The 12,995-nt window shown below is 40.4% G+C and overlaps 1 protein-coding gene across 1 annotated transcript in view; it reads right to left on the bottom strand.

Moving 5' to 3' along the window:
- Nucleotides 1-7,086: 7,086 nt before the first annotated feature.
- The window catches only part of POC1B (POC1 centriolar protein B), a gene marked incomplete at its 3' end in the record, with an annotated part of 92,448 nt that continues 86,539 nt past the window's right edge, over nucleotides 7,087-12,995 (bottom strand). The window contains exons 10-11 of the mRNA XM_080705780.1: nucleotides 10,816-11,028; nucleotides 7,087-7,191 (exon numbers count right to left, since the gene is read on the bottom strand). Of these exons, the coding sequence (XP_080561906.1) occupies nucleotides 7,087-7,191; nucleotides 10,816-11,028 (318 nt within the window). The remainder of the gene's footprint in view (nucleotides 7,192-10,815; nucleotides 11,029-12,995) is intronic.

Raw genomic sequence — 12,995 nt, 5'->3', positions numbered from 1 at the left:
GACGTTCTCTTTGTTCTATCAACTTTTTTATCTCTGAAAAGCAAAGGGATTTCCTCAGGGGATTAAGCAGAGGAAACAACCTGAGGTAGGGTTAGAGTTTCATTAGGATTAAGTCCTGAAAGTATCTGAAGCCTTTCTCAGTAAGAAATCATTTTCCACAACCCTGGACTGTTCTAGTATCCAGAATCCAGCGCCCAGGCCCCAGCCCCCAGCACCCCTTGCCAGACGAATATCTTGGACAGGGAGTCCTCCTCCTCCTCCTCCTCTTCCTCTTCCTCCTCCGCAAGTGCTCATCCACTGAGCTACATCCTAGTCCTTTTTTAAAACTTTGAGACAGCCGGGCGTGGTGGCGCACGCTTGTAATCCATGCACTTGGGAGGCGGAGACAGGAGGATTGTGCAGGTTCGAAGCCAGCCTCAGCTACTAAGTGAGGCTCTCAGCAACTTAGTGAGACCCTGTTTCCAAATAAAATATTAAAAAAAAAAAAGGTCTGGGAGTATAGCCCGTAGGTAGAAAGCCTCTGGGTTCCACCCCCAGTACCACCAAAAAATAAAAAATAAATAAATAAAACTTTGAGAGAGGGTCTTGCTCAGTTGCCCAGGCTGGCCTGAACTTGTGTGGTTTCATTTACTTTTCTTTTCATTTTTTTCTTGTGGTACTGTACCACTGAGCTATATCCTCAAACTCCCCCCACCCTTCTTTCTGAGGTAAGTTCCTTGATAAAAACTTTCAATTTTCCTATCTCAGCCTCTAAAGTACTGGAATTACAGGAATGTGCCACTACAACTGATTTCTTATACTGTAGATCTGACACAATAAATATAGCTTGCCTGCCTTCTTGCCTTCCTTCCTTCTTCGTTTTGAATTTTTAGAACGTTCTTTTTTTGTGTGTGTGGTGCTGGGGATTGAACCTAGGGCATTCTACCACTTAGTTACAGTTCCATCCATATTTATTTAATTTTTGCTTTGAAACAATATCTTTCTAAATTACTGTGCATCGGCCTCGAAACCTAGGATCCTCGTCTAAGCCTCTTAAGTATCGGGATTATAGGCTTGTACCACTGTGCCTGGATTTAAGCCCCCCCCACCCTATAAATGGCAGCATCCTGTTGATTCTGTCTCGTTGGGTTTTGCTCACCTACCAACTGACACTGGAGATCATTTCTCTTTAGGATATTGTTTTCTTTCCTTTTTCTTTGTATTACTTTTTTAACTTTTCTGAGGCTTCAACCCAGGACCGCACACAGGTAAGCACTCTACTACTGAGCTACAGTGCCCAGTCCACTTTAGATTTTGAGACAGGGTCTTTCCAATAGTGTGTCATTTGGAAAACACTGTCCCATCCAAAAGTGGACCATGCTCCCCAACCTTGGTATTCTTCAGTGATTTTCACAAGTATTATTTTGTTAACACTAAATTGTTTGGGAATAATTATAAAAATCAATAGATGCTTCTTTTATCCTGCCAGTGTCTCAGTTCCAGGTCGATGACGAGATGAGAGGGAGCAGGAGATGGATGATCAATGCTCTTCACGGTAGATCGTAGATGCTCCTGTACAAAGAATGAGGTGAGAGCAGAGAGTTCCTGTCCACAGAGGTCTTCAAGTTTTTCCAGGCATCCAAAGTGCAATCATACAGTTTTGTCCTACTCGTACTTTTTATTGCAAACCAAGAGTCTGCAGTGGGGTTAAGGATGACTGTAAAGAATAGGAATGTGTCCAAACAGCTATGCTCAAGGCAGCCTAACATGTCTACCTCCTGTCAACATGAGACAAAGCCACTACACTTTTTTTTTTAATTGTACTGAGGATTGAACCCATTTTGCCTCTGATCTACACCCCCAGCCCTTCTTATTTTAAAAAACAGGGTCTCCCTAAATAATTACTGAAAGTCTCACTAATTTGTTGAGGCTGACCTCAAACCTTCAATCTTTCTGTCTCAGGCTCCCAAGTACTGGGATATAGGCATGAGCCACTGTACCCAGTTACACATTCTTGAACCAATACATAAATCACATTTCTATTAGATTTGTTTTTCAGATTTTTACCTTTTCATTTGTGGTGATATTTTTTTAAAAATTTGAATGATAACCTGAGTGACAAATTTTTAAAGGAACTATGTTTTTAATTATTTTCAAAGTTAAACTAGATTTTCTTGGATTGATAATTAACATGCCAATCATTTTTCCACATTTTTTTATTTTTGCCCTGCTATATTTTCCCCTCATTTATTATGAGCATGCTCCACTTTTAGGGAGATGGTTGGTTCAGGCTTTGATTGCTTTGGCAGTATCCCATTTAATTTGACATACTGCATCAATATTTTCATTTAAAAATTCTCTTTCCTAATTGTGGAGTTTCCTTTCAGGCTTAAATATAACTTACTCCAGTATACATTTTCTTTTTCACATATCCTGTGCAAATAAGCACTTTATTTTGTTATTTCTAATTTTCTTATTTACACTCTGAATACATAGCATTAGGGATTTTGACTAAAACTTCATATTATAGTTCAGAACATGATCAATCTTTAAGATACCCTTGGGCAAAAAAGACAATTAGCTTATACTTCCATGTGGTTGTCTGTGCAAATATTGTCTAATTAATTTTGTATCACATGGATAATTCTATTTTTGCAATACTGATATTCCAAACTATATTATGTACTGCATTTCTGCCCATTTTTATATTCATATATATAAATATATATAAATATATATGTACTGCATTATTATTATTATTATTATTATTATTATTATTATTTTGTTTTGGTGGTACTGGGGTTCCTGGAAGCCCTTCTACCTCCGGGCTACACTCCCAGGCCTATTTTTATACTTTTTTATTTGGAAACAGTGTCTCTTAAGCCAGTGTGGCTGGCTTTGAACCTGCACGATCCTCCTGTCTCCGCCTCCCAAGTGTGGGGATTACAAGTGTGCGCCACCACGCCTGGCTATATATTGCTTTAGAAATTTAGAATTTTTAGATGGTCAAGTTATGGTTTTCTGTTGCTTTTGTGGTAAAATCTACTTTTTTTTTTTTTATAAGACTCTCAGGGCCTCTAATAGGAATGTGTTTGAGATTTGACTCAAAAGAAAATACCACTGATGTACTTTGGAATGACAGTCATCACCCGCACTCCTTACCTCTGCCCCCTGTTAACCTCCGTCTCTTGGCAAGCCACTGACCTATTTTCCTAGTAAGCCCAGGCTGCAATTGTGTTACCTGGGTGAGTCACAGTTGGCATTTACAGAGGACAACCTGGCGATTACACTTTGTTCCTGGAGTCAACGTACATTCATAAATCCTCCGGTGCATGAAGTCTAAAGCCCCATGACTTGCCAACCAAGTCTAAACTCTCAGGGAAAATGAAGCCTATGGTTTATCTGTGGTATAATTTCACTTAAAGATCTATGAGAGAACCATCTACTTCTATTATTACATTTGCTCATGGATTAATCACTATTGTCAATAGCCTCCAAATATTAGAATCGCTCTTTTCTCTCAGCAGGCAACTAGTTCTACCCAGGGACAGATGGTTTGTCTTCCAATCCTCTTAGATGCATAGAACCATTCTAGGAGTAAAGGGCTCTGAGTGTGTCCCACACGTGAGTGAAACGTCCCACAAGGACTGTCTGGTCTTTAGAGAAAAGGCAGAAAGTTAAGTAACACTTGTTCTCCACATGGTCAAAAGGCCAGAAGAGTAGGAGTTCCATGCAAGTCTTTCTTCATGACACTTACTGATTCACATTCCAGCTCCCTCCTCCACACTTCCCGTGTTTGCCTCCCGTTTATTTAGGATAATCACTCCATTAGTATTCTCGGGCTGAATTCCTCAGGAATTGCTCAATGGCCAGAACTTGGCCAGAACCCTGAGGTTTTCTGAACATGAAAAGCTTATTTCTTTTGTATAATATTTTTTGTTGAGTTTCTTAAAATGCAAGATTAATTTTTAGATTAAATGCCAGGCTATTGTGTGCTACCACTGAATATGAGCTTCTGTGTCTCTTCAGTGTTTTTTAGTTGGAATTGTTTTCCCTGGAAATGCAGTCCAGAGAAACACAATGATTACTAAGTTGTAGTCACAGCTACTACACACTGTTCACTTACTCTATTGTGATTGTACTGATCATTTCCAGAACAAGTCACATGATTATCTTCACCTTCTATAATAAAGGTGGAGAAACTAAGCCCTGTGAACAACTTTCCTAAAGGTCACATTCTAGCGGAAGGCATAGGCAGAATTTGCACCTACGTCTTCATGGCATTAAGTAGGTAACTACTGGGCTATACAACAAACAGTAGGTCATGGCAATGCCCACTCAGCCTTGTATCACGAGTCTAAATTTTCATCTGTGCTATTTCTTTCGGTCTACTTACCCTAGTTTACCTGCTTTGGCCCCAAGTGAAAGGCACCGTTTAAGAACAATTTGAATAATGGTAGTTCCAGGACTTGGTAGGCTGAGTCAGGAGGGGTGCAGGTTCAAAGACAGCCTCAGCAATGTAGTGAGACTCTCAGCAACCTAGTGAGACCCTGTTTTAAAACAAAAACATGAAAAGAGCTGGGTGTATAGCCACCCTGGAGGTAGAATGCCCCCGGGTTCCATCCCCAGTAACACACACACACACACACACACACACACACACACACACACACACACACTTGCAGAAATGTAAATGCTCCTTTATTCAATAACACTTTGTTGAGTTTCTCCTTTGAACTGTGTGAGGTGGGTAAACTAAAAGTTAACAGTGTCTGCCTTTTGAGAAGGTCAAGTCAAGGTGGAGGAGGCAGAGCGCAAATGTATTGCAACCTGTGTTGTATCAGAGACATGCACAGAATGTTGTGGAAGAAGGGCAGGAAAAGCCTGCAGTGATACACCATCTACTTTCTAAGGGGGGAAGGAGTTCCCAAGGCAGAGAGGCGTTGGGCAAGGTGATGAGAGTAGCATGCTGAATGTTACAGGAGGTGGGAAAGAAATAGCATTTTCCATCTTGATAATGGTGACAAATCCAACAGAACTAAGGATAAGATGCATGGCATGGGGTGAGAGGGAAGAAATGTGGAGAAAGAGACGCACAGCAGGAAATAACCTCAGAAGGGTGCTGATTGGGGCAGATGCTGACAGCCTGGAAATATCATACAAAAGACAGCTGTCCAGGGGGTAGATGGGTAATATCCAGCTTTGGGGGTGGTGGTAAAGACAACGGGAACGAGGCCTGCCTGTCCCACAGGGGGACGCCACCCAGGCTCGCGTTCAATGCTGTCAGGGAAGAATGCAGGCCCAATGCGTGGCTTTTCTGATTAACTCTCAGATAAGGCCTGGGAATCTGTTTGGACAAGCTCTCCAGCAGACTGTTGCTTGTACCAAAGACTGGATGAGCTAGACAATGAGCAGCTTAGGACTTCAGGTTTTGAACACTTAAAACACAAAAGAAATTGCCTTTTTTAAGGAAAAAATATCTTTATTGTTTGACACATAACAAAGGATAAGCAAAAATTGGCATGATGTTTCATTTCTTTAGTCTCAATGAAGTTATAAAAATACAATGTCTCTTAGTCTTTGTAAACTCTTGAAAGTGTCTGGAAGATCACACTTGCATGTGATATAAAAAGGTACAACACACAAGGAGATGAGAAAAAATAAAACCAACTCATAGGTGCAACTGAAATTGCTTTGGGAAAAATGTCTTAACTGTAGACTCTCACATAAGTAAGACTTCGCTTTATCATCTTTTCCCCAATAGGTCTGCCTTCTCCTACCTTTGTTTGGATACAGGTTAACAGAAAAGCAAGTCACAATAACCTTGCCTGTTTTTCACTTTAATCTTCATTTTGTTTATGACTAAAAAAAATTCTTAATTTTTAACCAAGATCTTTTAGAATTCCTGGCTCATTCTCACTTTGTTTCAGATAAAATTCATTAAAAAATAGAAAGATGTCGGGCGTGGTGGCGCACGTTTGTAATCCCAGCACTGGGAGGCTGAGACAGAAGGATCACACAGGTTTGAAGCCAGCCTCAGCTACTGAGTGAGGCTCTCAGCAACTCAGTGAGACCTTGATTCCAAATAAAGTATAAAATAGGTTTGGGAGTGTAGCCCGGAGGTCGAAAAGCCCCTGGGTTCCACCCACAGTAACACCAAAAATAAATAAATAAAAAATAGAAACATGATGCAAATGTGTTATTTTTAATAAAAAGTATTTTTTAGCTGCCAAAATCCCACTAAACAATGATATTTCCGAAGTTTTGTGTAGACACACATGTATATTTTTAAGAACAGGCATTGCACCATTCAGCTTTTTACAACGCTGAACTCACACTAACATGATTATTGTGAGCTGTGATCCTAGTACAACCAAACTGTCCACTGCATTCGTCTGTGATAGAAAAGATGTCTGTGATTCCAGCTCTTCACTTTCCCTCAGGTTGGTCAGAAGATAAACAACCTACACCACAAATTAAGGGAAAGCCTACTACCCCATGACACAGGTGTGCCATCGTTAATTAAAATAAGTACATTTTGCTGTGAAAATTTTGTGGTCTTGGAATTTTTATTAGATTGTCTTTTCAAGAAATTTGTAAGAATATACATTTTTTCTAAACTGGAAGAAAAGCAATCAGATCAATAACTCATCCTCTACATTCAGAATATTATTTTATAAGCAAGTGAATCATTTCACCTCATAGAGTGTATTCACTCAAGACATACATTAATTACTTTAAGGAATTGCCTGGGCATGGTCAGTCTGAAACGACTTAACAATGAAAGCTAGAAATTTGGTTGCTTTGCTGGCAGGATCTGGATGTAAATAATAGTGGACATTTAAAATAACGTGGGGGGAAACACAGAGTTACTTCGATGCTTACCACTTTATTACTGCAATCATATTTGGTGGTGCCTTGAGTTAGTCCTTGGCATTGATTTGTGTGTTTGGATCGGTCCTTACTGTGCCTTTGCTGGCTTTTGTTCTGGTGCTCATCCTCTGAGGAAATGCCATGATAACCAGCACTGGGGTATGGTGCGCGTCCTGCGCTGCAGGCCTGGGACGAGTCCACGAGCTCACTGACTCTCTGCTCCCGCTCTCCTGCTCAGCTCTTCTGTTGGACGACACTGAAAAGCTTGTGCTGGTTTTCAAGGCAGTCTTTCAGCTTATCCTCTGTCAAAGTCAGTCGCTGCTCCAAAATGGAAACGGTCTGTAAACAGGAAGACAAAACGGTCAATGCCTGGCTACTCAGGACGGGCATGATCGTCATGATCTCTGCGCAGGAGATCCCTGTTAGGACAGGAGTGCCCATCTTCTGCCAAAACACTGGCTCAGAAATGAGCCCCCACACTTGCTTTGCTGCTTGGCCCTTACACGGGCAAAACAAAACAAACCCAATGCACAGGAGGAAAAAGAAAGAAAGACAAGTCCTCTGCAGGCAGTTCCAACATCTGATCTTCGGAAGCCTCACTGCCGGGGAGAGGGAGAGGACGGCGTTCTAAGTGGTGCTGCCAGCCACGTGAGTGAGCGGGGCAAAATTCCATGTGCCTGCCCAGTGCTACTGAAATGCCACCACTCGTCACCCTGTCACTGTCCAGCCCATGGCAAACCGCACCTCCAGCACCCAGACAGGCGGGTAACTGGACCGCTCTGCGAGTGTGCTCTCTCAGCCAGGATAAGGTAGCTGGCACTTGCCAGTGGCCGGAGCGCGGAATAAAGAAGCGCTACAATGCAGCTCGTGGACGTGGTTCCTCCAGTCTATGTCACAGATGGCGACAATTACGTTTTTTTGTGATATTGACTGCTTTGCCTTCAGTCTTTTGTATCTTTTTTTAAAAAACCACTTTTTCTTATAAATTAAAAGAGATTATTCAGGAAGCCACATAAAACACGTGTGTTACCTAACGTATACTCATTAAGACAACACCCTCATAACTATCACTGAGTGAGCAGAACCTTGCCAGCCACCCAGGGCAACTTCCATAAGCCTCCCCTGATGACCGCCCTGGTCTTCCCTCTGTAATAGCCTCTGCCCTGACTGTAGAGTCACTTTTTTTTTTTAATATGTATTTATGGTTTTTTTTTCTCTCATATATACATTTCTAGATGCTGGTATTTCTCTTTTGAGTTTCAAGACCTGATATATTGCTCTTAGTCTGCAGGTACCCACCTTCCTTTCTTTTCTGGACAGACTGTCTACTGACAGGCTCAGGCCATCTAACCTGTGAAGTGCCCACTAATCTGGACTTGAAGGGTTGAACACTCACTCATGCAGTTCAGCCATCTCTTCCACTCTCTGGATATTCTGTACATTGACAAATGGGCCCAAAGGCTTGAGCAGGTTAGATCCCTTGGTAAGACTACACTGACAGTCTATTCTTTCATTAAAGGGCACACTAGAAAGGCTTTGTCCTTTTCCTTTCAGTGATGTTCTACTAACAACTCAATACCTAAACCTTAGTTTTGGGGGAATGCAAATGATAATATTAGAATTCTATCATAAAATATGTTTTGGCCTGGGCAACTTAGCAAGAGCCTGTCTCAAAGTGAAATGCAAGGAGTTGGGATGTAGCTCAGTGGTAGAGCACTTACTGGCATGCATAAGGCTCTCGGTTCAATCCCCAGTACCACAGAAAATAAAATGAAATAATCAGTTGGGAGAATTTATAAATAAAAGGCAGTCCTCTTACCTACTATTTGGTTGCTGTGTAGTTGAGTTCACATAAAAGAAGGCAGGATGAGTGCTTAATTATTTCAGTCAACAAATTCAGGATGAACTGATTTTTAATCATACTCCACTGAAGTGGAGGTAGCCACTTTATCAGTATTTAAAAGCTTTTGCTTTCACTTTACACAGTACAGATCATGGCTGATTAAATACCACAGTGATGCTGAGAATACTTTCTACCATTTCTTGAGTGCCTATTATGTGCTAAGCAATTTGCCAGATATTTTACATATGTTATTACAGTTTCACATGCTAAAGCTGTTGATACATATATTATCAACTTTAATACTGGTTAACTTCATTTATCTACTATCTAAAATGTAACTGGATTCTAATTATAGCTTTGTGCAGATAGTTATAAACACTCTGCAACTTAGGTGGTGTTAAGCCATCTATAATGAAAGTGAATCAGAATATATTTGCTTTACTTGCTATTTGCTCACAGGTTCACCGTTCCCTTTTTGCGGATGTGCTGTGTCTGCTTTCACTTCTTCAGTATGTAAAAAGCAATATGACCCTCCAAAATTAAAAACAACAACAACAAAAATCACAGAGAAATTTAACAAAGCATAAAGTGATTCATTAACCCTGAATCAGGTACTAAGGAGAAGTGGGTCATAAAGCAGAAGGAGCAGAGAAAGGAGAGCTCCATTTGGAGGAGATTCTCATGAGGCTGTAACACTGACCAGTGACAGCTGAGCTGAGGACGTCATAGCAACAGGAAAAACAGCCAACTAACGGTGGCATGAAGCTGTGAGGGCACCAGCCTTAGCAAAGCAATGTCTGGTAAGTACAGAGAAAGTCAACTCTACCACAATATTAAGTAAAGGTGTGTTATCTTAAAACAAATTTCATTTCTTGTGGTACTGGGGGTTGAACTGGGGCATTCAATAAGCTATAGCCCCAATCTTTTTTTTTTTAATTTTATTTTTTGAGGCTGGTTCTTGCTAAGTTGCCCAAACTGGTTCGGCTTCTGGTCTTCCCAACTCAGTCTCCTGTGTTTTGGGATTACAAGCATGCTACCACCATGTCCAGCTTGAAAATGGGTGATTTTAATATGATTTTCATCGAGCAATTTCTACAATGACTCTCAAGTTCTCATATGGCTCTTTTCCAGGTGATTTCTCTTTACAGAAGTATTTCAATTTGAAATATTAATCTGGAGAAGCAGTTAATATCTCTCTAGTTGATATTTTAGCTTCTTTTGTATAGCTTGCAACAATGTCTGCTCTGACAAGTATTGTACACAGAAATTACACACATCAAGGAGGAACAAGAGAAGACTTCCTCATGGGAAACCCTGAATAAGCAGAGTTGGAGAGACTCCCCTAGGGTGTCCATTTCCACATAATATTTTCCTTGTCTAGAGTTCTTGTCTAAGAGTTGGAAGACTCTGGAGCATCAACTAAAATGCATTCTGTCCTTTCTTTGCAAACACATGTTGGCCTGAAAGGATTAGTGACAATGCTAAAATGGGGATGCAAAGCTATCGCCTCTAGAAGAATACTGTCTCTTCATAAGACATCTTGGAATGAGAGAAGTGATATATTGGACAGTCAGAATATTTTAAGATTTAAAAACTATAAACACTGGCATTATCTCATATTAACCAGAATGTTCACTTCTAGCTTCTAGTACATTCTTCTTATGGTCCTGAGATACCTTTATGAGTGGCCCATTTGGAACATATTGCACTTTAAATTCTAAGGGCAGACGATTGCTGCCTGGAACCGCACACATTCACAGCATGGAGTACTGCTGCTGTTTTCCACCCCAGGGATGTCAGAGGTAGCAGTGTGTGTGTGTGTGTGTGTGTGTGTGTGTGTGTCCATGCACACCATCTGTATATGCATGGGCATGCACGCACATGTACACACACACACACACACACACACACACACACACACACACACACACACACGGTCTCTGACCACTACATCTTGCTTGGAGGAGCTCAGCTCAGTATGTCTTGTCATGTGATGGCGACCTTGAGTTTATCTAGTTAGTAAGGAAAAACTTGTGCCTGCTACATTAGTTTTGCAACCTGCTGAAACCAAGATTGTTTTGTATATCCGTATAACCTACCATGGGGGAAGCCCAACCCACCTGTGTCAAAACGTTGAGCTGTTCCATGATGTGCTGTAAGGCGTCGGTCACGGCGAGCGGGATGCTTCGACTCTCTGAGGGCAGGTCGCTCAGGTCTTCTGTTTTCTTTTTCATAGTTGGTGAATATTCCGGTGACATTAAGGAAGGGTTCAAGAAATAACCACTGGTATCTTCACCCTTTTCTGGCAGAGTTCTACCAGTGGTTTCTGTTGTCTTTACATCATAGGAAAGATTGAAAGAGTTATGTTTTCTAAACTTTAAAATCATACACACACACACACACACACACACACACACACAGTTTTAAATATTCTTCCTCTAAACATTCGAACCTTACATTGAATTATTTATCCTCAATTATAATAATTTTTACATTAAAAAGGCAATAAAGCTAACAGTGAACAGAAAATTCATAACTGTCCTTGATTTCTTTATTACCTAAATATACTTTCATATGGCTGTCTAGGGAAATAGGTATTCTGTTATTTAAAAGGTTGTTGTGGTGTGGGGACATAGCTCAGTGAGTTCAGCAGTGGAGTGCTTGCCTGACGTGCATGAAGTTCAATTCTTAGTGCCATAAAAATAAAAAGACTATTGGATATAGTTAAATTATTAACTTAAAAACACATTCAGCAGGGCGTGGTGGCGCATGCTTGTAATCCCTGTGCTTGGGAGGCGGAGACAGGAGGATCGCACAGGTTCATAGTCAGCCTCTCTGGCTTAAGAGACCCTGTTTCCAAATAAATAAAAAAAGGTCTGGGAGTGTAGCCCGGAGGGAGAAAGGCTTCCATGAACCCCAGTACCACAAAAAACCCCCACAAACAAACAAACAAACAAACAAACAAACAAAAACACACACATTCAGCTGGATGTGGTAGTACACGCCTGTAATCCCAGGACTTGGGAGGCTGAAACAGGAGAACTGCAGGTTCAAAAACAGCCTCAAGAAGTAGTGAGACTCTTAGCAAGCTAGCAAGATCCTGTTTCAAAATAAAAAATAAAATAGGGTCTTGGTACAGCTGGGGGTGTAGCTCAGTGGCTGAAAGCCTCTGGGTTAAATCCCCAGTACCCTAAACAGAACAAAACAAAACATAAAAAATTCATATCCATTAAGACAATTATGTCCCCAAATGAAAAATAACAAGTATTGGTGAAGATGTGGGAAAACTGAAATTGAAACTCTCATGTATGCTGGTAGAATTACTATAGCTATTGTAGAAAACAGTTTGTCAGTTCTTCAAAAAAATTAATCATGGAATTACCATATGTTCCAGCAATTCCATGATAAGCATATATCCAAAAGAACTGAGAACAGAGACTTAAAAAGCTGCTTGTACATTAATAAAAATTCACAGCAACCTTACTCATAAGAGCCGGTCTATCATAGATAAGTGTATAAACAAAATGTGGTATTAACTTATAATAAATATTATTCAGCTCCCAAAACTGAATGGAATTTTGATATATACTATAATACAGATAAACCCTGAAACCTTATATTAAGTGAAGTAAGCAAAAGAACAAATATTGTATAATTTCACTTATATCAGGTACTTGAAATAGGTAAATTCATAGAGATAGAAAGTAGGGTAGAGGTTACTAGGAGCCGAGGGGGAAGATAGTGGAGAGTTATTGCTTAATGGGTACACAGATTCTGTTTGGAATGATAAAAATGTTCTAGGAATAAATAGTGGTGATTGGTTACACAACATTGTGAATTTTGTGAATGTGTTTACTGCTGGCAAATTGTAACTTAAAAAATAGTTAAAATAGCCGGGTGTGGTGGGGCATGCTTGTAATCCCAGTACCTGGGAGGCTAAGACCGGAGGATTGCAGGTTCACGGCCAGCCTCAGCTACTAAGTGGGGCTCTCCCACAACTTAGTGAGACCCTGTTTCAAAATAAAGAATAAAAAATAGAGTTGGGAGTATAGCTTGGAGATAAAATTCCTCTGTGTTCAATCTCTGGTACCATAAAAAATGAAAAATGGTTAAAATGATAACTTTTATGTTATATATATTTTACCACAATAAAATTTTATTTTATTTTTTTTGTGCTTACTGGGTGTGGAGTCCAGGGGTTTTCTACCTCCAGGCTATACTCCCAGACCTATTTTTTAAATATTTTATTTGGAAACAGGGTCTTGTTGAGAGCCTCACTAAGTAGCTGAGGCTGGCTTCA

Source organism: Muscardinus avellanarius, assembly GCF_963383645.1.
Source record: "Muscardinus avellanarius genome assembly, chromosome: 11".
Classification (NCBI taxonomy): domain Eukaryota; kingdom Metazoa; phylum Chordata; class Mammalia; order Rodentia; family Gliridae; genus Muscardinus; species Muscardinus avellanarius.
The sequence above is the reverse complement of the archived record's forward strand: the minus strand, read 5'-3'. Positions and strand labels throughout refer to the sequence as shown.